Raw genomic sequence first — 25,269 nt, forward strand, 5'->3', positions numbered from 1 at the left:
ATTATTTGCAAATAAACTCGCGATTATTCATATTTACAATTCTGTTATTAATAGCTGGTAATGATACAGTTTTAACACCAAATCCGTGCCATTTATATGTATTACTTGTATGTAAATTGTTTCCCACTGTTATAGCGCCCTCTTCTGTCCAAACCGGATGAAACTTTGCATGCTTCTGACCCTTGATTATTAGCCCACCAGATTTACTGAAAATTTGCTGTTGTTAATCTTTTCTAACATCTTATGAAATCGGATTGGCCGATGGATGCCATGTTTTTTTTTTTTAAATATGCTGTCGCCTTACAAATATATTTCATATTTTTACCACTTTCCATAGCAGTAATATTCTAGCACATGCAGGCTACATCATGTAAAATATGTATTAATTTAAATAATAACAGAAAAAAACTCTCACCCGTCATCAGAGGTGTGGAGCTTGATTCCCACATGCTTTAATTTCTGATTTTATTTCTAATTAAAAATCTTCCAATGAATGATCAAATAATCTTATGAATTGTGCCACACAGAACTTGCCCTGACATCAACTGTTGCCAGCAACCAGTTAAGTCTAAATAAAATTTGTCTAGTATGCTAAATGATTGGAAAGCTCAATATTCGTTTTTTTTTAAATTATTTTCTTCTTTGTTGTCCTTGAGGTTAAAGCATGTCTCTAAAGTACTGAGCTGTTTCATTAGCTTAAATCCTAACAAGACAGCGCATTGTTTTCATCTTTCATGCACATACCATTTAGATATTTACATGTATTCCCAGAGAACCACCTAAATGGGACAAAGTATCAAAACTTGGCTTACCATTGTATCATTTTACTTGCATGCTTATTTTAGCTTAGCAGGTGAGCATGACTATCTGCATGCTGACCACTTGCGATGCAATCTCCTGATAAAGCTGGCATGCTCTCAGCGATTATTCCCTCCTAGACCAAAGGTCATGAGCACCTGACACAACAGGGTGGAAACAGGTGTTTCACTTCCTTTGGATGAGGAATGAGGAAAGAAATCACACTACTCAATGGACCATAGTCCAATTGTAAAGGTTAACTGTAATGTACTTTACCATGTCGAAAGAAGAATCATGAAATCAGACAGGCACCAAAGACAATGTAAGGCAAGCCAATATCGTATATTTAAAAAATAAATTTTATTGCTGTTGGGCAATTTCAAAAACACTGCAGTTACAGGCCAATGGAAAATACAAAGCTCTTGCTCCATCTACTAAGTTCAGAAGCACGAAATACTGTTGTCAAAAAGATAATGTTGGTCAGAAGAAAGGAACACAGCCTTTTATTAAAACAAAAATAAACATTAACTAAATAATAAAAGTGACTAATACCTTTAAGCATCATGAACAGTGCTAAAAATCTGTCTCGGTTCAAGCAAAAGAAAGGCTGTGTCACCTTCAAAAGTTTGAACTATCACAGCTACTAACAGAAAAAAACCCATACATACATTGTATCTATACAATATATACAGCATTATGCTTTCACACTTCTGAGCACATGACCCATATAGGAGAGGACTGAGGTCACATGATCATGATGCATTCCCCATCAGAACGAAAGCTTGTGCTGGAGGCTTACAAACTATACAAAGCACAAGGCTTTGTTCATACATTGATCTAGTGCAGATCAGGGAGAATCATCTCACGTCCAGTGACATAATTTGGCAACACCTATACAACATCTAAACAAGAATGAACCTATCACTGTGCATTGGCGATCTCCTCAGGTTTCCATCGCCTCTAAGTCTTTGGTGGAAGAGGCTGTGCAGGACCTAGCTGAGGGTTCAGTCTCCAAGAGAGAGAGATCCAACTCAGGCAGTGGAACCTGCCAGAACTGGAAGGAATTGAATGGAGAGAGGTCCTCATCTGTGTGCATCGCCTAGTGGGATACAAGCAGAGCTGAATATCCAAAGCATTCACTACAGCAAACACATGCAGCAACAAGGGTGAAGTTTAATAGAATATGCTAAAAGTACCTGAAAGTTTAATAGTTTTGCCCTCGGTTTCACAGACAAGGATTAAGCTATGCAAGTAAAATAATGCCAAATGTTTTTGAAACAAAAAGCCTGTTGATTTGTACCACTTGAAAAAAATATGCATTGCATTAACCCTGCTCGTATTTTAATGCATTGTATTTTTAGGGCTTGCATTTTTATGGGCTGAAATTTAGCATGGTTGAATATTTAAGCTGCGAATATTTAAATTCAAAACATTTCAAACACATTTTCATCAGTAAAATTTCAATAATCCATATTCACCTTTCATATTTCACTTCCAAAATATTCAAACTGATTAAAAATACAACCTATAATATTCAACAGGCGGTTTTCAGTCCATTTTATTTCGCTTTGCAAATTCACTTCCACAAATTCAGTGGTTCAAATTCGACAGTAAATTCAACGTTGACGTCCAGGAACTGCAGGAAACGCAGTAGATTACCGAGCATAATCTCCATCTGCTGTTAGTCGACCTCACCAGCAGGGGGTGCAAGTGCGTGTTGTTGACGAAGCCGGAGCAAGCCATTCATTCAAAAAAATCATTTACAACAATTGAGCATGCATTAAGTTTTTTGTGATGATTATCTGGCTCAGTATATATGCGGAAAAGATGATAAAGGCACAAAAGCTGTTTTTATGTTTCATTCATTAACTTCATTGTTACTTTCCTTGTGTTAGGCTACATGTTATCAACTTTTTCTACCATGAACGGGATTATAATCGGTTTCCCTCGATATCTCATCATACTCAAGGATTCCCCTTCCATCAGGACATGTAATGTAGCTTAATGGACTACATGTAGCTTAATGGACAAGCTTAATGTAGCTTAATGGACTAATACAGTGATATAAAAGACCAAACTCGCACCTTATTGGGGAAGTATGCCTACATGCATGTTAATATTCCTACATACATGATTAACCTGGGAAGTGTCATAGCACTTTCATATTGTTGTCCTATATTGTTAGTTTAACTGTAACTTAAGTCGCTTTGGATAAAAGCGTCTGCTAAATAATTAAATGTAAAATTGCCTTGACATTCGCACATTTTGGGACCGTCTATAAAGTAGCATTGGTAGTCGGCCTAAACTTCAAAAGCAAACTTCAATTTATTTGAATAAATTGCGCATTATGCCTGACACCTACATGAACACTTTACAGTTGGTTTTATGACTGCAAGTCGTTCTCTTCAAATGCTATTGAAGTTAGAAACATGTATACCAATGTCGTATGTTACTTTAGAGACCGTCCCTAAATGTGCTAATGTCCTATGTCAAGCCAACTTATGCCAGTATCACTGAAAAACGCTCACCTTTAAACTTTGCGCGTTAAGTTCATATTCTGAGTCCTTCTGCTTGCCTGCGAGTTTGATCTTTTATATCACTGTATTAGTCCATTAAGCTACGTTATGCGTTTTATATGTCCAGCAGGGGAATCCTGACGTATTGAGGGAAACCCTAGCCTACTGCATGCAGCACAATCGCTGCAATATAAGGTTGAGGCAAATAAACAACCAATAGATATGTCAAACTCAAATGTTACATTGGATCTGTATACATCCGCATCGGGGGAATAACATTATAATCTCATTCACGGTAGAGGTGCATGTAGGCTACACAGGAAAAGTAATCGTGAAGACACTGAATTTCACATAAAACAATCATCACAGATACACTTACATTGTTGTAAATGAGTTTATGAATGAATGGCTTGCTCGAACCATAGATATGATGTCTATGGCTCTAACTGTTGCTCTGGTCTTCGACAACAACACAAGCTTGCACCCCCTGCTGGTGAGGTCGACTGAAACAGATGGAGATTAGGCTCGGTAATCTACTGCTTTTCCTGCAGTTCCTGTATGTCAACATTTCAAAAATACTTTTGATATGATAATGCAGAACGGATTTCAAGCACAGACTTTGCAAGCACGGATTTCACAGGACATTTCAGAGTGGTATGTTTTTTTTGTATTTTTCTTATAGATATGATGTTTTCCACCATTTAATCTTATTTGTCGGAAAACCATGGTAATGCAATCCCAGTAACCGATCACAAAATCATGGACACTTTTCCTAAGGGACGGTGAACAGTCTTACAAAAGCAAAAGCTTACAAAAGCTACAGTAAACACTATATCAATAGGCCTACTGTCATTTTAGTTAGAAGGCTAGCGAGGCAAAGCTTTGCTCTTCGTCTACAACATAGCTATCATAGCAGCTGTATAAAACGTATAATTACAATGGGTTAGTTACAAAAATGGAAATTCTGTCAGTAATTAATCATCCTCATGTTGTTCCAACTCCGTAAGACTTTCGTTCATCTTCGGAACATCATATTTTTATTTTTCCAGTCGTAGACCAGTGCTCAAGCACTAACTAGAATCCAGCGCTGACAAGAATCACGCAGCGGAGTAATGGAAAGTTGACAAGCCATTAAAAAAGTACTGACTTAAATTTTTAAATTAAACTAAATTCTATTTATAAGGTAAAACTTTTACATTTTTAGGCATAAACTAATGCCAATGCCAAAATGTTTTCTTTGTTCACCAAGTAATTTACTGGTCAGGCATTATTGTTAACTCGCAAGACTGTAAGGAGAAAATGACAATTTGATGGATAATTTATATATTTTCTGTAGCCTAATCACATTTTGGTAATGTATTAATTCCGCCGTCACACCGGAGCGTGACACACTGCTTGGATAGTTTCAAGATAGTTAAAAATAATTATTAATACAATAATAATTTAATTGTTCATATGTTTTATTATATTACAAGTTTTTTTTTTTTTTACTGATTATGAACAAATTAATCATGACAAACCAAATTATTTGTAATTGTATTAATTATACCATTGATGAAAACAAGCTGATACCAAGGTATTTTAGGCCTACAATTCTAACATTATTATTTTTTTTTTTTCGAAAGTAAGGTTAATGTAAGCAGCTTCTTGCAATACTCTCCTAAATGCTTAATAAAACCTAAGTGCAAACATTACCTCTTTAATGTCCGTACAGCATACGGTCGTTATACTGTCCAATTACAGCCCATCTTCTATCTACTTTGAGTGGCATGGGAGAGAGTCTGAAGTTCATTTGTTGCCCCTACGACAGTCTGACAGTTGTAAATCTTCTAGTAGCTGTCCCAAGTCAAATCTGAATCACCTAATTCCTCAGAAATGTTGTTGAAATATTTTGTCCTGTTGCTTTTATGGACTCTCTATCTATGGGCTTCTCCCTTGACTTTATGCCTCTATGTCCCCCCGATTGCCTCATAGACAGTAAAAGATTGCCTGCGAGCTTCTCCTCCTCTCTATACAGTAATTTCTCAATTGTGCGACAGAAAGTCGCGTGGTTATGACGCAATCGTTAGTATATTTTTACAAAAACGTCTTCTACGGGGCCATAACGTTAGATGTAATAATAATGGAGCCCTTTATACATTGTCGTGTGTTTCTTTAGAAATAAATAATGGACAAATTAAGTCTTTGGACGCCTCAGATGTAAAGTTATTCGCTGTCAAAGTGACGCCAAAATGAATGGGAGTCAATGGAATGCTAACAGCAGGTGAAGTTCTGCTACAATGGCAGCCCCCGCAAGGCTTCAGTTTCCGGCTGATGGATTATTACCCCATAGACATCATATAGATAGACGCCCTATCGACCGCTACGCAGACGAGCCGTGGGGCCGCCATCTTAAACCGGTCACCCGCTCCGCTCAGTGTAATCTGTTTGGCAGGTGCAATGAGCTGCCAGCGCATTTGATTAATCATATCTCACTGAATACCGAACTGATTTTCACGCTGGTTTTTTTGCTGCAAAGGTCATACACGTAGCTACGATACAGGACACATTGAATATTTTGTTCACAAAATGCAACCAATAGTACGGTAATGTTAAATTTTAAATCTTACTTGTTGAAAGTAATCCCCGAGTGATGGTCCACCGATTTGAGCAGGAATATGCTGCACAGTGCTCTGGCATCTACTGCTGCTATGCAACGCAAATAGGAGTATGACCGGTTTAAGATGGCGGCCGCATTTCTTGCGCCACAGCCGCCAATAGGGCATCTAGTCTCTATATGATATCTATGGATTACCCCCTTGATTGCATCACTAGTACTGTTCTTCTTCTCCTTCACTTTCCTCACTTTTAAACTGCACTATCGCCACCTAGTACTAGATAAGGCATACAGATCATATAACATAGGCCTATCACCAGATGCCACAAGTCATCATGTTTGTTTTCCTCAGTTTTAAAAGTATTTTAAGTATGAAACTCTAAAGTTAATTAAAATGTAATGGAAGGGTAGGCTAGGTTTTTAGCTATATTTACCATGAGTGTATTAATCTGATTATATAATGTATTTTATGTTTTACTAATAGTTGTTATTTAATACTTAAGATTCGAAAGCAAAATAGGTCAGCCTTACAAACATTTAATTCATAAACAAAATAATTTTCTGCAAAAGATTGTTTAGTCAATGAAATCCACCTTGTAGGGGCGTGGTTTGTAGTACTGCGGGACGCAGACAGACCCTTCTCAAATGTTTAGCGTATTCTGTGGGCGGGAGTTAGTTAGGAAGAACAGACTTCATAAGATCCGGAAAAGTGCGTTGTAGTCCAAACGAGCCGTTTGTTGTAATTCTTGAGAAGGGATTCTGTTAAATAAAATATACCTTTTTAGTGGACTTGAGCTTTAACCTTGCAGATCTTTTTTATGCTCAAACAGCTGCTGCTACATGACACACTAACTAAAGTGGAAAAGCATAATAGGACTCCTTTAAAATATGTTGTGCCATTGTTTTGTTTCAAGATGCACACCAGTGATGTTTTTTTCTAAGGCACATGTATAAAAGCTACTTAAATGTCCTAATTGAACCAAGGTCTAATTGTTTTTGCTACGTTGTGGGGACTCGTCATGACTAGCAGGTTTTACACGTGGGAACAGCAATTTCTAAATACAATAAAGACATATCTAAGCCCTTTCTGTGAAACTAGACCTGATAGATAGATAGATAGACTTTGACTTTCATGACTTTGCACTTTTTGTGTGAAACGTTACCTTGTCTCCTGCAGTAAGGTTATTTTCTTCGTCTGGCTGTTTATTTGGCTCAGTTTGAAGTGCGCAAGATGAGCGCCGCGTGAAAGCAGATCTAACATCATCCTCGAATGTTTTAGGCTTGTATGTGTTCTTATCTGCCAGCACTGAATCAACCCTGTTTGCAGCCACTTTTCTCGGTAGGTTAATGGTATCCAGCGGGTCATCGAGAAACTTCGGTCTTTTCCTGCAGCGTTGTCCAGAGAATGACAACAACGAGGATGGATTAGCGTTTGGGATCACATTCACACCTGCGACAGGTTTGTCGATGTTGAAGAGAGAACGAAAACTTCTTTTCTGGGGATTTCGGGAGGCAAAATGTTCTCTGCTCTCCGCTTGGTCATCTGTGCGACGTGTAACCTAAGTTCTTCAGAAAAGTTAAAACTTATACAAAAAAGCGGTAAGACTTGTTTTGTAGTACGCAGAGGCATTCAACATTCTAGCCATTTACGACAGTTGTGTCGTAACGGTCGTAACTGAAGTTGAACCGCATGTTTGAATACAGTGCCCTCTGTGGCCAGAGAGGTCGAACAACATCGTTTATGTTTTATTAGTAAAAAGCTAAACGGTTGTGAATAATATCCATATCAACTATTAGAGTAAATGTTAAAACACATTAACTAACTTCCTAATAACTAATGTGAAATTTGTGTGGTGAACAATAAACAGTCTTAAAAGCTTACAACAGTCATTGTATATGCAACAATATTCCAATTTTTCTTAATTGTAAAACAGTTTATTACAGTATGTACAAGATCATGAAAATCTGTTAAGTTTAAAACAACTTTATTTTAGTTCTACCTACTAATACAATTTTAATGGCCAGCAAGTTTTCTCAGAGGGTCTGGAGTAACTGCGCAAATCAAGATCCAGAGTAGGCCCTGTTTTGGACATGAAAACTGTGGTAGTGTAAACAACTGCAAGAAAAACACTGAAATGTATGTGTAGAGTGACAAGCGCCATTAGTAAGATGTGAAGCAGCACCTGAAACCTGAGGAATATGACTGCAAAGCAATGAACCAAAACGTGACATATTTTTGGTAAATGTCTGAAATAATTCAGTCCATAATAAAGCTCCAGTCTAATTGTATCACCAGGAATATAATGATGACATTCATGATTAAAATCCTCAGTCTATTATTTGGGCCATTTTGTCTGTGAATTCAGCCAGAAGTTCAGCCTTCTAAACATCATGTTGAGTTTCTTATCTGTAAAGAATCCTCAATCTGGCCATCTTTAGGTGTCAGATCTCCATTCATCAACTGTTCTGCAGGTTTCCGTACGATAAAAAAGACACAGTCGTAAAGGTATTTGAGCATGGAGCGATCATTCTCTGTGTATGTGCTGGCCACAGACTCTCTCTCCAACTGTGGAAAGAAATACAGTAACAGTTTACAACAGTATTACTGTTAATAATAATTTAAACAGTTGATAATTAACTGTTTACCTCTAGGACAAATCCGTATTTTAAAAGGACTGCCTTTATATCCTCATAGCTCAGCTCAATTGACAATTCATTAGCCATATTCTCATAGTGGTAAAGTAGTGGACCTTTGAGAACAAATACAAAAAATTATTTCAACCACACCTGTTTTCAGCCTTTCATATGTAGATAACATTTGTCTGTGAATGATTAAGATTATACAGAATTTGATTTACCCAAATTTATCCAGACACCACCAGGTTTTAGAATATTCCAGATGGTTTCAATGTAATCAAGAACATTGTGGGCAGTGTCAATGAAGAAGCAAGTAGCAACACAATCCCACATTTCTGTATGGGAGATACAACTTAAAATGGTCAAGTTTCATATCTTTCCCTGTCTCCATTTAAGTGCCATTTAAAATTACATTGATGTTTATAAAAATTAAAAAAAATAAACTCACCAGGGTCACTGTATACTTCCTGGAAGTCTCCAGCGACCATAGAGAAGTCCGAGTCTGCTGGAAGACTCTGTGGATTCACATCAGGAAAGGACACAGGTCTTGTTTGGTCTGAGGACATTTTGTTATTACTGAACTGGTGAATCCAGGGATACAGAGTCAAAGCATTCTCCTCATCACACCTGAGAGACAAAATATCAGTTAGTTTCCTCCTTACTACAGATGTTATATACCATTCTGATTGCTCGATTCAAATGTGCTGTCCTAGAACTCAAAGAACTTTAGCCAGGGATACAAGTTCTAGTATACTTTACCTTATGCCTCTAAATTACACAACTTAACATGTCACTAATAATAAATAGAGGGCTACCCCAACAGGATATTATTACAACATGTTGTTAAGACCAAGAGAGAAAAATAATAAATATAACATATTTTAATGATCTATATTTATGTGAATGGAACTACTTAAATTGTGAAGATTTTAGTGTGTTGTACCTATTCAGAACAAAATTAGAGGAGAAGAGCATGAAGAAACTCCACTCATTCCCTTGGCACGAATAGCCCAGATGAGCAATTTCCCATGCAAGTCGACCTAGACCGGACCCGGGTACTAACACTCTTACCTGGGACACATCACTGTAGAGAGAAATATAACTCAAACTCCTTTCTTTCCAAATTATAAGTTTAGCCCATTTGACACAAAACATAAGAACACTAAATTCATTTAACCAGCAGACATTTTTCCAAAAAGATTACATTTTTCCAAGAGTTTGGGTCAATATTTTTATTCAGCAAGGGTAACGGATTAAAAGTACAAAAGATTTCTATATCAAGTAAAAGCTTGATAATACACTGATAATAATGTGAAATATATAATGACCACCAAATTAGCATATTTGAATGATTTTTAAATGATCATGTGACACTGAATCTTGGAGGAATGATGCTGAAAATTCACTGGAAATAAATGACATTTTAAAATTGTTATTTAAAATTGTAATAGTATTTCACAATATTACTGTTTTACTGTATTTTTGATCAAATAAAGCCTTGGTGAGAATAAGAGACTTCTTTCAAAAACATTAAAAAAATCTTACTGACCCTAAACTTTTTAGGTAGTGTGTATATAGATACTGCATGCACCTTATACTTTGACAGTAGACCGTATACTTGACCACAGAATGACATCAAAGTATATTTACCACTGGTCTGGAGGAAATAGTCTCTGGATTTCCTCTATAATAGGTTTGTAGCAGCTGTCCCTTTCAGCCTTTCCTGCTGCACTCCAGTCCCGGACAAACTGCTTTATGGTTGACTTTAGCTTGTCCATGTCAAAAGTTGAAGAAGGCCGTACTTTCCTTGGGTCACCCTTTAAAAAGCAGGAAAACTATTAGATTAATTGACTTACTACTAAACAGGATAATAAAAGCCACACTTCTGTCATCACAACAACCAAATGAAAAAATACAACATTATTAATTGTAAGACCTACTGAGTGCCACCTACATCCTGTCCATATTCCATGTTCTCAAACATGTCTAGGCAGTTGTTCACTATGGCCTGCATCACCTCCTGGTTTCGGTCAACACAGTAGCGTATCTTGCTCAGATTGGGCAGGAAGTTTGTCAAAAGTTGCTGGTGGTGATCTGGAAGGCATCGGAACTGCCGCTCGGCTCGATTCACTCGTTCGTGAACATGAATTCTGAACACAGTGGGAGACAATATATATGGACAGAGGACAAAGTAAATTAAAGGGACTTATATTATAATATATATAATATAATATAACTTAATATATATATATATATATATATATAGAATTTAAGTTGATTGGGACACTTTTTCCCATCTCGATGGGAAAAATCAACCCCGATCAACCTAAATCACCCTATTTATATATAAGAGAGAGAGAGAGAGAGAGAGAGAGAGAGAGAGAGAGAGAGAGAGAGAGAGAGAGAGAGAGAGAGAGAGAGAGAGAGAGAGAGACTTGATCTAGACTGATCTAAGTCTTGATCTTAGACTATCTGTCTAAGACTTGGTCAGAGCTCGCTGACGTCACAAACTGACAATAAAAACATAGCCAGACCAAACCAAATAATTAAAACACCTTTGGACAAACGCAACAGCCCAACAAATTGGAAAGCTATTTGGCCCTAAATGAATATGAATCGGTCAGACACAGACAGACCTGGCTGCCAAAGGAAGAGCGGGTGTGACCTCACTGCACAGAGAATCAAGTGGAAACAGAGCTGCAATTTCTGACATCCTGCTCTTCTTATACAAACATTAGGGACACTTTCTCTCCTCACTTCACAACCCACCAAAAACACTTCCATCAGAAAACAAATATGGACAAACACCCATAACTGCTATAAGAAAGCCCAGGAAGCTCAAACCTGGCTGCCAGGTACCTGAGGTCTTGACACGATAAAAGAGACTCCAGCGGGACAGAGCTACCAACACTCACTATGTGCCTAGAGACACTGTTATAAATATTAAAAGATTTAAAAAAAATATTGCTATTTTTTTTTAATGTAAAATTTGTATTTTATTATTATTATTTTGTATCGTGTTATTAATGCTTTGGCAATGTAAAGATTTCTTTCACCATTTCAATGAAGCTATATGAATTTGAATCTGAGAGAGGGGGGATAGATAGATAGATAGATAGATAGATAGATAGATAGAGATAGATAGATAGATAGATAGATAGATAGATAGATAGATAGATAGATAGATAGATAGATAGATAGATACGGATATTTTAATGCTCTCGCATGTTCAAAATTAAAGCTCAAATATCAGTGGCTCATCTTGTGTGGCTGTTGAGCAGATGGGACTTGGATGCTCCAGCAATGTTTACCTGTAGTATTTAAACGCGTTCATGACATTCCAGAAATGCTGCCTCTCTAATTGGGCCTCTTCCTCGGGTGAACGTGTTATCCTCTCCCGATAGTTGTAAAATACCTCTGGTTTGGAAGCTGCTACTGTTTCATCCTTGCCGTCAGCCATTGCCGTTCACTGTAGGCGTAAGTAATCGACAATCGGCAACATAACTGAATACAGGGAATATAATAGAACCTGCACAGTCGATTTGTGAGTTCATTGATCGTGATCGATTCGCTAGTTTGTTGTGTTGTCAAGTCAACTACAGTCAATGTATCAACTTTGTTTATAAATGAAATGTTTTTATGTAAAGGAACATTTTTGTAGGCATGTTAGTATTAAGGTATTTTTGTGCAAAACTACTGAACGCCTGTGACAGTGAAATTTGTAGTTGTAGAGAATAGCCACACATGTGTATAAGTAAATTTGAAGTCACAGAGAGAAATGCATTAAGAGTTGCAAACTTGTAGACTTTTTTTCTCTCCCACAAACACAACACAACAGTTACACCTTCTCAAATTCTTCATTGCAGGTGCACAAATCCTATTCTACAAATCACAAATTAATAAACTTGAGAGTTTATGAGTTTAGAATTTGATGTTCTAAAATAATTATATTTACAAATATACATACTGGCAAAAAAACTTAACGCTATTTTTTTTATGTTTTGGTTGCAAGGTGTGCTTGTGCTGGCTTTGATATAATAATACACTACTGTTCAAAAGTTTGGTATTAGTAAGGTTCTAGGTAGGGTACCAAGACTACATTTATCTGAAAAACAGTAATATTGTGAAATATTATAAATATGTGAAAGTTTTCTATTTTAATGTTTTTTAAAAAATGTATTGTGATGGCAGAGCTCATTACTCTAGATTTCAGTGTCACACAAGCCTTCAGAAATCATTCTAATACTGATTTGCTGCTCAAGAAACATTTCAGATTATGATCACAGTTGAAAATGGTTGTGTTGCTTAATGAACTGTGGAAATCATTATGGAGCATATATTTCCAGGATTGTTTATGAATAGCAAGTACAAAATAACAAAATTTATTTAAAAATTATTTTTTTGTAACATTGTGTCTTTGCTGTCATTTGTGATCAATTTAAGGCATCCTTGACCTTGCCTGCTATAAAAGTATACTTTTTTTTAAATCATAGTGATTCCAAACTTTTGTCATGCAAATCTTAAAGGGTTAGTTCACCCAAAAATGAAAATTAAGTCATTAATTACTCACCCCCATGCTGTACCAACCCCGTAAGACCTTCGTTCATCTTCGGAACACAAATGAAGATATTTTTGATTAAATCTGAGAGGTGGATCACTGCTACATAGGCTGCCAGAGGGAATGAAACTTGACGGCCCAGAAAGTCATTAAAGAACATGTTTAAATAATCCATGTGCCTACAGTGGCTCAACTATAAGTTTATCAAGCGACGAGACTACTTTTTTCCCGAAAAAAAAAACATAATAACGACTTTATTCGACTATTCCTTTTCATTCCTTGTGGGCCTGAGACGAGAGTTCAAGAGATTTTCACGACGCATGCGCGAGAACTGAACAAGAAGTATTAGAAGAAGAACGTTCTCTTCTCAGTTCTCGCGCATGCGTCGTGGAAATCTCTTGAACTCTCGTCTCAGGCCCACAATGAAGAAAAGGAATAGTCGAATAAAGTCGTTATTATGTTGTTTTTTTTCGGGAAAAAAGTATTCTCGTCGCTTGATAAACTTATAGTTGAGCCACTGTAGGCACATGGAATATTTAAACATTTTCTTTAATGACTTTCTGGGCCGTCAAGTTTCATTCCCTCTGGCAGCCTATGTAGCAGTGATCCACCTCTCAGATTTAATCAAAAATATCTTCATTTGTGTTCCGAAGATGAACGAAGGTCTTACGGGGTTGGTACAGCATGGGGGTGAGTAATTAATGACTTAATTTTCATTTTTGGGTGAACTAACCCTTTAAGTGATGAAAATGATAAGAATGTCATGTTTTAACATCGAACCAATAAAGTGTAAAAGTTTCATTTTTTGTGTGTATTTATTATGTCCAGTGCCATAGAGAGAAAGAGTTGCGATATAGATCATTGGTTGCGACACGCTTTGATGTCGCCGCTGTGGCTGTCACGTGGTTCATGTAAACCCCAATAGTTTCAAAACATACGCTGGCTGTCATGTTCCTCTATGGGACAGACAGCAGCGATTGCAGAGTGCGAATTACCCCACCATAATTGGGGGGTACTGCCCCTTCACTTCTTCTATGACCATCATGGTCCACTACCATATCAATCCCCACCGTGATCGCCAAGTGCAACATGTGTTGTGCAACACACATACAAGGTCTAAACATGCGACAAACTGATAATCAGTAGGCTACAGAATATCTCATTGTTATTATATATCCAAAAGAGAACTGTTTTGATCAACTCCCAAAAGTTAGAAGTTAAGTGCACTGAAATACCATTCTAATTACTAGTAAAAGTAATACATTTTCAAGAAGCCTATTGCCTATTTCATGAAATATTGATTTGGTTTATTTTTAGATTTCATAAGACCTGGAGGTAAGACCCAACCCTCTCATATACTGTATAAACAGAAACCAATTTTCCATTGTAGTCTATGGTAGTCAGTGTCAAATCAACACAATCTTTAATGTGATTAAGGAGCATACTATAAAAAACCATACTACCACCTGGGGTGGTAAAGGGGTGGCATGAGGTTTCAGGAGGGGGGCCATGGACATTATTCATAATTTAAAATGCTACGGTTTTCATTGAATGTGTTTTGTTCTCTACACCTACATTACACGGAGTGGGAGTCAAATCAGAGATGTAGCTGGGTTTTTGGATGGTGAGGGTCTTAATTTGTGAATTGTGGACCCTTTCTCTATGTAATCACTATCAACAGTCTGTGTAGTCTATACTTAAATTGTACTTTGTGAAAAAGCAATTCTTGGGGGGTTTGCTCCCCAGGAGATAAAAAAAAAAAGACCCCTCAAATGATGTCTTCTAGTGAGTTTTGAGGAAATATGAACAGATTTAGTCATACGACACACACACACACACACAGTTCGATCGCGCCCGCGCCTCTCTCTCTCTCTCTCTCTCTCTCTCTCTCTCTCTCTCTCTCTCTCTCTCTCTCTCTCTCTCTCACACACACACACACAGTTCGATCGCGCCCACGCCTCTAATACACTAACAATGTTGTTTGTAGATCCGCCCCTGATTTTAACTTACCACAATGTAAAGCTTGATTTAAATTGAGAATTATCTTGCTACCTAACCTTGCTAACTAACCTTGGTAACTAAGGTCCACTTAACTAGCCTCAGTGGGTAAGTAGCAGGTAAGTAGCCGGTAATTCAATGTATGAAGACGTGACATGAGCTATGAAAGAACAAAACACGTTAATAAATGAAGGTTGTAAAATCAACAAGCTAGACGTCAGCTAGCAACTTACATTTATCCATGCAGGTCAGCAGCAAACCGTTCTCTATCTCCGTTGCTTCTAGCCACGGTGGTTAAAAATGGTACGGTCCACAATAGGGGTGTCTGAAATCGCTTTACATTAAAATGTTCCTACAGTGAAAATAGGAGTTGACTTGTAGCCTATTGTAACTCTAATTATATTTTTTCACAATATCAGAAAAATTATCTGACCCCCCCAAAACTGATATTTCTGTCCCTTTGGGAGGTACTGGGTCTTCATTGGGGGGTATAGTACCCCCCAGTACCCCCTGTAATTCGAACTATGAGCGATTGCATTATTGAACGGTAAATATAAAATAAAACACACACCGAAGTACTTTTTTCAGCTGTTACTGCATTATTGCATTTAGTTAATGTCAAATTGCATTTGGAGAGGCAGGGTGACAACGAAATACTGTATATTACTTAGTTACGTTTTAGGGTTTATTTGAGGGAAAAGCTTAGTGTTCATGTTCGCATGGGTAGTAGCACTGGCTTTAGCGGCTCTGATGATGGATACTACGTCTCATGATACTTATTTTAGCACAACTGGGCTGTATTAGGCTATTGATCCGTGATCTTGCTTTTCAGTCATTTTCCATACCTTCGTGATCAGGCAAAGAGGTCTGCAGTGGCGGTCCGTTCAGAATTCCAACCAACATAAAATATAAATAATTACGCTGTGCATGTACAAATGAATGATTTAGGAGGGAAATGGACTGCTCCCCTAACGTAGAAAGCAACGATTTGCAGCAATGTTCGGTAAATATTAACTTCATAAAATGAAACCGGAGAGTGGTTAATGAGTGAATGAACTATGTTCCTAAATACGTAGCTAAATAACTGTTAACGGGATTCATTTCAGTATGGCTAATGTAGCCTACCCCTTCATCCTACCCTAATCATAGACTAAACCATTCATCAGAAAACACACACAAATACATACGATGTACTGTGTACAGCAGTGGTGTCAAACTCAGTTCCTGGAGGGCCACAGCCCTGCAGAGTTTAGTTCCAACGAGCTCCAACACACATCTGTAGTTTTTAAATAAGACCGAAGGACTTGATTAGCTGGATCAGGTGTGTTTAATTAGAGTTGAAGCTAAACTCTGTGGCCCTCCAGGAACTTAGTTTGACACCCCTGGTGTACAGTATGTATATATATTTGAATCACACATTACTAACCCTAACCCATACGCATAATATATTAGCTGTGTATGTGTGTATATATATATATATATATACACAGGTCCTTCTAAAAAAAATAGCATATTGGGATAAATTTCATTATTTACCATAATGTAATGATAAAAATTTAACTTTCATATATTTTAGATTCATTGCACACCAACTGAAATATTTCAGGTCTTTTATTGTTTTAATACTGATGATTTTGGCATACAGCTCATGAAAACCCCAAATTCCTATCTCAAAAAATTAGCATATCATGGAAAGGGTCCCTAAACGAGCTATTAACCTAATCATCTGAATCAACTAATTAACTCTAAACACCTGCAAAAGATTCCTGAGGCTTTTAAAAACTCCCAGCCTGTTTCATTACTCAAAACCGCAATCATGGGTAAGACTGCCGACCTGACTGCTGTCCAGAAGGCCATCATTGACACCCTCAAGCAAGAGGGTAAGACACAGAAAGAAATTTCTGAACAAATAGGCTGTTCCCAGAGTGCTGTATCAACGCACCTCAGTGGGAAGTCTGTGGGAAGGAAAAAGTGTGGCAAAAAATGCTGCACAACAAGAAGAGGTGACCGGACCCTGAGGAAGATTGTGGATAATGACCGATTCCAGACCTTGGGGGACCTGCGGAAGCAGTGGACTGAGTCTGGAGTTGAAACATCCAGAGCCACCGTGCACAGGCATGTGCAGGAAATGGGCTACAGGTGCCGCATTCCCCAGGTCAAGCCCCTTTTGAACCAGAAACAGCGGCAGAAGCGCCTGACCTGGACTGTTGCTCAGTGGTCCAAAGTACTTTTTTCGGATGAAAGCAAATTTTGCATGTCATTCGGAAATCAAGGTGCCAGAGTCTGGAGCAAGCCTGCCGCACAAGCCCTGAAAAGTGAAGCCAAAACGTCTCTATCGCCCCCCAGTGACTGGTCCTAGTATAGCTCATAAACCCCGCCTCCCCATGTTATTCAATGAGAAGTGAGACCAACTAAACAATTAAATTACACTTCACATATCTTTTTTCCAAAGATAGTTTCGGTCATTTAATGTAGTTTTCATCATGCTGATGTAATTTCAAGTGTTTGTTTTTAAAATAAGTTTGTTTTAGTTAGTTATTTGATGCTATAAAAACAGCGCTGTGGCGTACATGATTGACAGCTGTGATTGACAGGTTCTTTGAGCAAAGTAGTCACTCAAGCAACAACGGACTTTTTTTCGGGATCTTTGGAGGACTGAGGAGATTGAAGCTTTAAATTTAATATCTAAATTTCTATAATTGATTATTTCACACCGAAATAATGGTTTGTTCTGCAGCAGAGACGCGTGCTTACGATTGATTCAGCGAAGTGAGGGCGGGACCAGAGCGGGACATTGATTTCATATATGATGTCTATGGTTGATTTCGCGGCTTTACTTCCTGCTTACTACTGCGCATGTCTGGTCCCGAAATCGCAACTGCGCAGACTCAAGTCCCAAGATGTCAGTGCCATGTCGGGACAATGGCGGCTTCACTTCTCGCCAATGGAAGAGAGCGAAGGGGCGTCGTCCATCTTTTTTTACAGTCTATGGTCTGGAGGAAGACTGGGGAGAAGGAAATGCCAAAATGCCTGAAGTCCAGTGTCAAGTACCCACAGTCAGTGATGGTCTGGGCTGCCATGTCAGCTGCTGGTGTTGGTCCACTGTGTTTTATCAAGGGCAGGGTCAATGCAGCTAGCTATCAGGAGATTTTGGAGCACTTCATGCTTCCATCTGCTGAAAAGCTTTATGGAGATGAAGATTTCATTTTTCAGCACGACCTGGCACCTGCTCACAGTGCCAAAACCACTGGTAAATGGTTTACTCACCATGGTATTACTGTGCTCAATTGGCCTGCCAACTCTCCTGACCTGAACCCCATAGGGAATCTGTGTGATATTGTGAAGAGAAAGTTGAGAGACGCAAGACCCAATATTCTGGATGAGCTTAAGGCCGCTATCGAAGCATCCTGGGCCTCCATAACACCCCAGCAGTGCCACATGCTGATTGCCTCCATGCCACGCCGCATTGAAGCAAAAAGATTCCCGACCAAGTATTGAGTGCATAACTGAACATAATTATTTGAAGGTTGACTTTTTTTGTATTAAAAATACTTCTTTTATTGGTCGGATGAAATATGCTAATTCTTTGAGATAGGAATTTTGGGTTTTCATGAGCTGTATGCCAAAATCATCAGTATTAAAACAATAAAAGACCTGAAATATTTCAGTTGGTGCGCAATGAATCTAAAATATATGAAAGTTTAATTTTTATCATTACATTATGGAAAATAATGAACTTTATCACAATATGCTAATTTTTTGAGAAGGACCTGTATGTATGTATGTATGTATATATATATATATATATGAATGCATGTGTATTTATGTTGGCCTATATGTATTACACAAACACACATTTTGACAAATATGCATATATACACACATAACCCTAACCCATTTAAATAAATGATTTGTGTGTGTGTGTGTATGTATATATATATATATATATATATATATATATATATATATATATATATATATATATATATATATATATATATATATATAATATTATTAATAATATTATATATACAGGTGCTGGTCATATTATTAGAATATCATCAAAAAGTTGATTTATTTCAGTTATTCCATTCAAAAAGTGAAACTTGTATATTATATAGACTCATTACATGCAAAGTGAGATATTTTAAGCCTTTATTGGTTATAATTTTGATGATTATGGCTTACAGCTTGTGAAAAACACAAAATCTAAATCTCAGAAAATTGGAATAGTACATGAAAATCACACAGTAATTACACAGTAATCCCATGGTCATTGAACCAGGTTTTGGTTATTTTGGCAGTTTTAGGCAGGTGCAAATCATGCTGGAAAATCTCCACAAAGCCTTTCTACTGAAGGAAGCATTAAGTGCTCTGAAAATGTCGTGTTAAACTGCTGTGTTGAGTGGACAGCACAGTGGACCAACACCAGCCGATGACATGTGCTTCCCAAACCAACACAGACTGTGGAAACTTCACACTGGACTTCAATCATCTTGGATTGTGTGCCTCTTCATTCTTCCTCCAGACTCTGGGACCTGGGTTTCCAAATGAGATGCAAAATTTGCTCTCATCAGAAAAGAGGACTTTGGTCCACTGTGCTTTATTAAATCCAGAGTCAACGCAGCCGTCTACCAGGACATTTTCAGAGCACTTCATGCTGACTTCATTTTCCAGCAGGATTTGCACCTGCCCACACTGCCAAAAGAACCAAAACCTGGTTCAATGACCATGGGATTACTGCGTAATTACGGTGTGATTTCATGTAATATTCTAATTTTCCGAGATTTTGATTTTGTGTTTTCACAGGCTGTAAGCCATAATCATCAAAATTATAACAAATAAAGGCTTGAGATATCTCACTTTGCATGTAATGAGTCTATATACTATACAAGTTTCATTTTTTTAACGGAATTACTGAAATAAAATCAACTTTTTGATGATATTCTAATTATATGACCAGCACCTGTATATATAATCAGGTTACCGTAAGGTAGCTAACGTTAGTGTCACGTAAGCTATAGCTGCAATTAACCTATTATCTTCCAATAAACATTAACTAAAACTGGCTACATAAAATAACTACTGACTAGATTCACGAGAGGTCGGCAAATGTGTTTAAAAGTAAAAAAATAAAATAATTTCATTAATTTACCAGCGAGCGTACTTCGGAAACACTGAAAATGAATGGGGTTCAATGCTGGAACTATCAGTGTTTGGAACTAGAGCTTAGATTCTCTGCCCGATGCCGGGCCGATATTTCCCGCCACTATGCTCGGGTCGGGTCGGGTCGGGTCGGGCCCTTGATCAAGCACGTCACGTTTCACGCGCAGCGTCTCCTCCACTCGCACGCTGTGCTGTATTGTGTAGCTTAAGTGCAACATGGAGCTTGAAGAAGTAAAGAAAAAAATTAAAACAGGAGAATTAACTTTGAGCAAGTATGAAGGAAAGTCGGAGGTATGGAAATATTTTAAACTCGTGGGCAGTGACAAGATATGTGTTGGCTTTGTTGAGTCCAAGTGCGGCGCGCTGCTAGAGAGTCTGTATGTGTTGTAGCCATTAAATAAGCGCATTTAGTTTCATATTTATTAAAATATTATAATGTTCTTTTTTTCCATCTATGTTGATTATGAAAGTGAACAGAGTAGATAGGAGGATGCGCAATATCAGGAGACATGGAGTGGTTCAAGCATGATTTTGACCACTTCATTATGTTTTGTTTTGTAGAAAGCCTTTCTTTAAAGTGAATTTCGTTTTGTATAAATAGTATCTTAATTTTAATACATTTTTCATCAACCAATTGCCTGAAGAAGAAGAAGCATTAATAAGAAGCAAATATCGCAGGCAATATTCATGACATGGAGGCGCCGGCGAGCCGTGTTCACCATAGCACGTGAACTGGAACATCTCATCATAAAATTAAATCAATTCTCGGCACGCTTGTCACCGAATTTACTAATTGTTCAATTTAATAAAATTAAAACTATCATTGTGATAATTAAAATAATTGAATATTAAATATTAAGTGGCCAATTTTTGCACATTTATTAATAGTATATATATATATATATATATATATATATATAATTGCGCAGCTCCACACTGTCAATGGTCTAGCACCCATTCAGCACCTGCGTTAAAAAATGATCTGTCGTCGCCCCTGGTTATAACGGCCCACATATTAAAAATGGTCGGGTTTAAATCGGGCTCGGGCTCATAATTACAGTTAATGTGTCGGGCCGGGCCGGGCTCGGACACAACGTGCACGGGCTCGGGTCGGGTCGGGCTTGATTTTTTGGGCCCGATCTAAGCTCTATTTGGAACTATACATGAATATCAGTCACATGACCTCTTACGTCATCCGCTCTTTTTCAAGTTGACTGCCGCCATCTTGAGTACCTGCCGAGTACTGTCTACAATACTGACGGCATTAGCTAGGATTTATACATAACCAACTTTGTTTATGTAAACCCTGTGTGTATTTGACAGTATTCGCGCAATAAGACTAGAAAGATAACTTAGTTCAGTAACCTGTCGCTGTTGTTAGACAGGCTTAGTGCGCGTGCGAAGCGGTGTACGCGCTCAGAAAAGCCCTCGTTAGAACCGCGTATCAACACGTGAATGACTTGTTAGCACATGCAAATAATGAACTTATGTGAACTGCATTGTCCCGTTCCTCTGCGTTAACATTTGATGTGAATATACGTCACGTTGTAGCCTATGCTGAGAGGAAGGCGCCAGAAATGCTACTGACAGAATGCACGATACGACATTTCTTCAAAAGCAGATGGTGGATATATTTTAATCCACGATCATAAATCGTGATATCGCACACCCCTAAGCTAGCGTAACTCACCACAGACAACATGAACACTGCACAGAGAGTTTGCACACACAAACCACTGTTATAACATAAAAGCAAGCAGCTGCGTGCATGGTTGGGCATGATATGATTGAAGGATTTTGAATGCGCGCAAAGTGCGCTCCCTTAATAATTCCTAAAAAGCTGACATCAGTTAAACGCGATCTCACATCTCTGTTAATATCAATTAAGCCGACTGCACAATGAATCTTTCATAATATATACACTTTGTTTGTTACAATTAGAGGATTTGTCAGCATACAGAGCTCTGAACACAAAGTCTGTTTTGAGCATAGAGGTTTTGAGCAGTGAGGGGAGTCTATCTTAAATGCTTCTGATTGGCCTTTGCGTTGAAGAAATCAACACGTATGTCTGTGATTGGCTACATCGCTCAACGCTGCAAACGTGTTTTAAAAGGAAACTCTGGCCTGTAAATCGTTTCTATTTTGTTTTAGTTCTTGTTGCTTTTCTGCAAAGATGTATTAGTTTTTATATGTTTTATTCATAGATATTTCCAATTTGCGGGAGTCCCGCGAATCGTTTTATTCTCCCTGCAACGCACACACACACAGAGAGTGCATTGCCGCTCGCACTCGGCATCAAATCTAGTCCCGCGCCGCACTCTTTTGCATTGGGAGTGCACGTCTCTAGATCAAGGGCCCGGCCCGAGGATAGTGACGGGAAATATCGGCCCGCAAGTTCGGGCTCGGCCAGAGAATAAGCTCTAGTTCCTATGCGACTGATGTATCGATCTTGCCGAATCAGGTACTCAAGATGGCGGAAGACAAGTTTTAGAATTGAGTGACGTCAGTGAGGAGACGTTGGTGACATAATCTGATATTCATGTATTGGCTGCTCCATGACACGTGCTACTTCCGCATTCCTCTCTCTATGGCACTGATTATAGGCTTGTTCGACTTCAAGCAGCTCTGCGCAGACCGATCGGTGGCTGACTTGAAGCAGTGCATGCCGGTTAGAAATTTTGTCCGACTTGATGCAGCGCCGACGCCACATGACTATGACGTATGCCATTAAAGTAGCGCAAGAGCGATTCGAGAGCAGCCGCAGGACTCAGCCAGCGCAGATTCTCAATAGCAGCTGCATGAGCTCTGATGACGACACAACTGTTCCACGATTGGCCGGATTCACCGCATGACAACGATCACGTGTTTCGTGTTTATTCTCACACCTTTAGTTCCACGAAAGCTCACAAATTATTTTTTATAACTGTTTTCATGTAGTCATGATGTTATATTGTGTCATGTTTATCACAATAAAACTGATTAAAACACGTTGATTCCACTTCATTGATAGTAGTAACTTTATTCTTGTTCAAACAGACGCTGTATAAAGCAGTACATAAAGTATTGAATGGAAATGTCTCTGAAACATCTGTATATTTTGCAAATATTGCATTTATTTCACTTAAGCTGTGATAAAGTATGCAAACACCAGGTGAGCGGTCACTACGGGAACCAGAAAGTGTCGGACTTCACGTCTCTGTTTGCAGCTCCTCCCCGCCTGCACGTGGCAACTCTCGCCGATCGGTTACATCCAGAAAATGCTGGCTGATCTTGATCAACGGCTTATTTTTCCACCTGAGATTGCCACTTCTAACCTCCGACCAGATATTGTTTTGTGGTCTGGATCAGCACGCATTGTTCAACTGATAGAGTTAACAGTGCCATGGGAGAATGCTGTAGATGAGGCATATGAGAGGAAGAAACTGCGGTGTGTTCAGCTGGCCACTGAAGCGGAACAGCGAGAATGGAGAGTCCGGGTTTATCCAGTGGAATTGGGTTGTCGAGGATTTGTGGCACACTCCACAACCCGGTTCCTCAGAGACGTCGGATTCAGTGGTCAAGAGTTGCGTTGCACAGTAAAGAACTTATCTGAAGCAGCAGAGAGGAGCAGCAAATGGCTGTGGTTGAGACGGAAAGAGTCTGGCTGGCTGTGTACAGGCCGCCATGCAACGGTTTCGAAAAATTCTTGAAAATTTGATGAGTCTGTTGGTTTATTTGGATAGTTTGCATAGTAATTACAGTTATTACGTTCCTGTGTATTTTGCGTGAATGAGGATTGGTGTTTGGACAGATATTGTGTTTTGCGGTAGTATGCCATACGGAACCGTTGCCACTGACCGCTTTAACGTCCGCAGTGGGGCTCGACAGCCTTAGTCAAACAGGTTGGCGCGTATGGTCGGGTTGTGGAGAGGTTGTGAGAGATTGTGGTTAGGTCAAAGGAGCAGTCTCAGCAGGAGGGATGTAAAGGTCAATAAGCTGGGCTGAGTTGAGTGGGGGACGGAGGGGGTGACTCTGGGACGCCAGAGTCACTGTCGAGCCCTCTTGAGGTGTCGTGGGCTAGTCAACGAAACACTGAGGATGGAAGGTGCCCACTTGAAGACCCTAGAGATGTCCCCTACTCTGCTCAGTCCAGGCGGTTGTCATGAGGGGACCGCACTGTGGTTGCAGCCGTTGTGTGTGCAAATACTATTAACACCAGGCAGAAGGAGATTCACATCACCGTTTGGAAAGAAGCGTAAATGGATGGAGAAGCATAGGTTACTGTAAAGCTACGTCTTAGTTGGTGCTTACCTTGGCGAAAACCGAGTACAAATCAGCATGAAGTCTTAACATCTACTCTCGTGTAATGGAAATTATGAAGATCTGGATACGTCCAGTGACTGCGGTGAATAGTGCTGCTGGCAACAAGGGAAAGACATTGAGACAGCCTGGAGAGACAGCTGACAGGAGGAAAGAGACCCCAATGAATTTCAGAATTGGCCTCCATTCAATTCACGAATTGGAATTTGAATTGAATTGACTCCGCCCCACAGGAAGTTGAATTGGAATTGCAATTGGAATGACAGGAAGTGGAATTAAATTCATGGCAATTCAAAGAAATTCTACACAGTCACACATAGGGTGACCACCATCAAACAAACCAAATGTGGGACATGTTACCAACACTAAAACATAACCTGAAACTGTTAAATAATGTCCATTTAACTTAACAAAAACATTTGTATTCTGCATTTCAGCTGATAAAAATACTTTGTTATTTAGTCCCTTCCAGACAACACAATTACATCACCAATGTAACATAACATGTCTTTATTTTACTTGCCAAAATTAGTTTATTGAAATTAGTTTATTGACAGCCTTATATATTAAGAATATATTACACCAAACACTTTCATATTTTTAGAAAGGATGTACATTAAAACAACTACAGCAGGCAATAAATTGATAAATTCTGTTAAATTAAAATTTTAATTTACAGAATTATCCATTTGTTTTCTGAC

General features: G+C 38.5%; 2 protein-coding genes across 2 annotated transcripts; both read right to left on the bottom strand.

The window, feature by feature from the left end:
• Positions 1 to 1,598: 1,598 nt before the first annotated feature.
• Positions 1,599 to 7,619, bottom strand: LOC143748829 (uncharacterized). Its single transcript, XM_077241048.1, is given in 3 exon segments — positions 1,599 to 1,897; positions 7,074 to 7,408; positions 7,411 to 7,619. Coding segments are annotated over 3 exon segments (621 nt in total). The 5' UTR covers positions 7,541 to 7,619; the 3' UTR covers positions 1,599 to 1,741.
• Positions 7,620 to 7,823: 204 nt separating this feature from the next.
• carnmt1 (carnosine N-methyltransferase 1) lies at positions 7,824 to 12,066 on the bottom strand. Its single transcript, XM_077241044.1, has 8 exons — positions 11,859 to 12,066; positions 10,502 to 10,697; positions 10,198 to 10,364; positions 9,491 to 9,631; positions 8,996 to 9,174; positions 8,769 to 8,882; positions 8,557 to 8,660; positions 7,824 to 8,476 (listed from the first exon to the last, which is right to left on the bottom strand). Exons 1-8 carry the CDS (start codon positions 12,005 to 12,007, stop codon positions 8,300 to 8,302), a joined length of 1,227 nt encoding a protein of 408 aa, XP_077097159.1. The 5' UTR covers positions 12,008 to 12,066; the 3' UTR covers positions 7,824 to 8,299.
• Between the last annotated feature and the right edge of the window lie 13,203 nt (positions 12,067 to 25,269).

This window comes from Siphateles boraxobius, unplaced genomic scaffold, assembly GCF_051911475.1.
Source record: "Siphateles boraxobius isolate OS27281-9 unplaced genomic scaffold, OSU_SipBor_1 24, whole genome shotgun sequence".
Classification (NCBI taxonomy): Eukaryota; Metazoa; Chordata; class Actinopteri; order Cypriniformes; family Leuciscidae; genus Siphateles; species Siphateles boraxobius.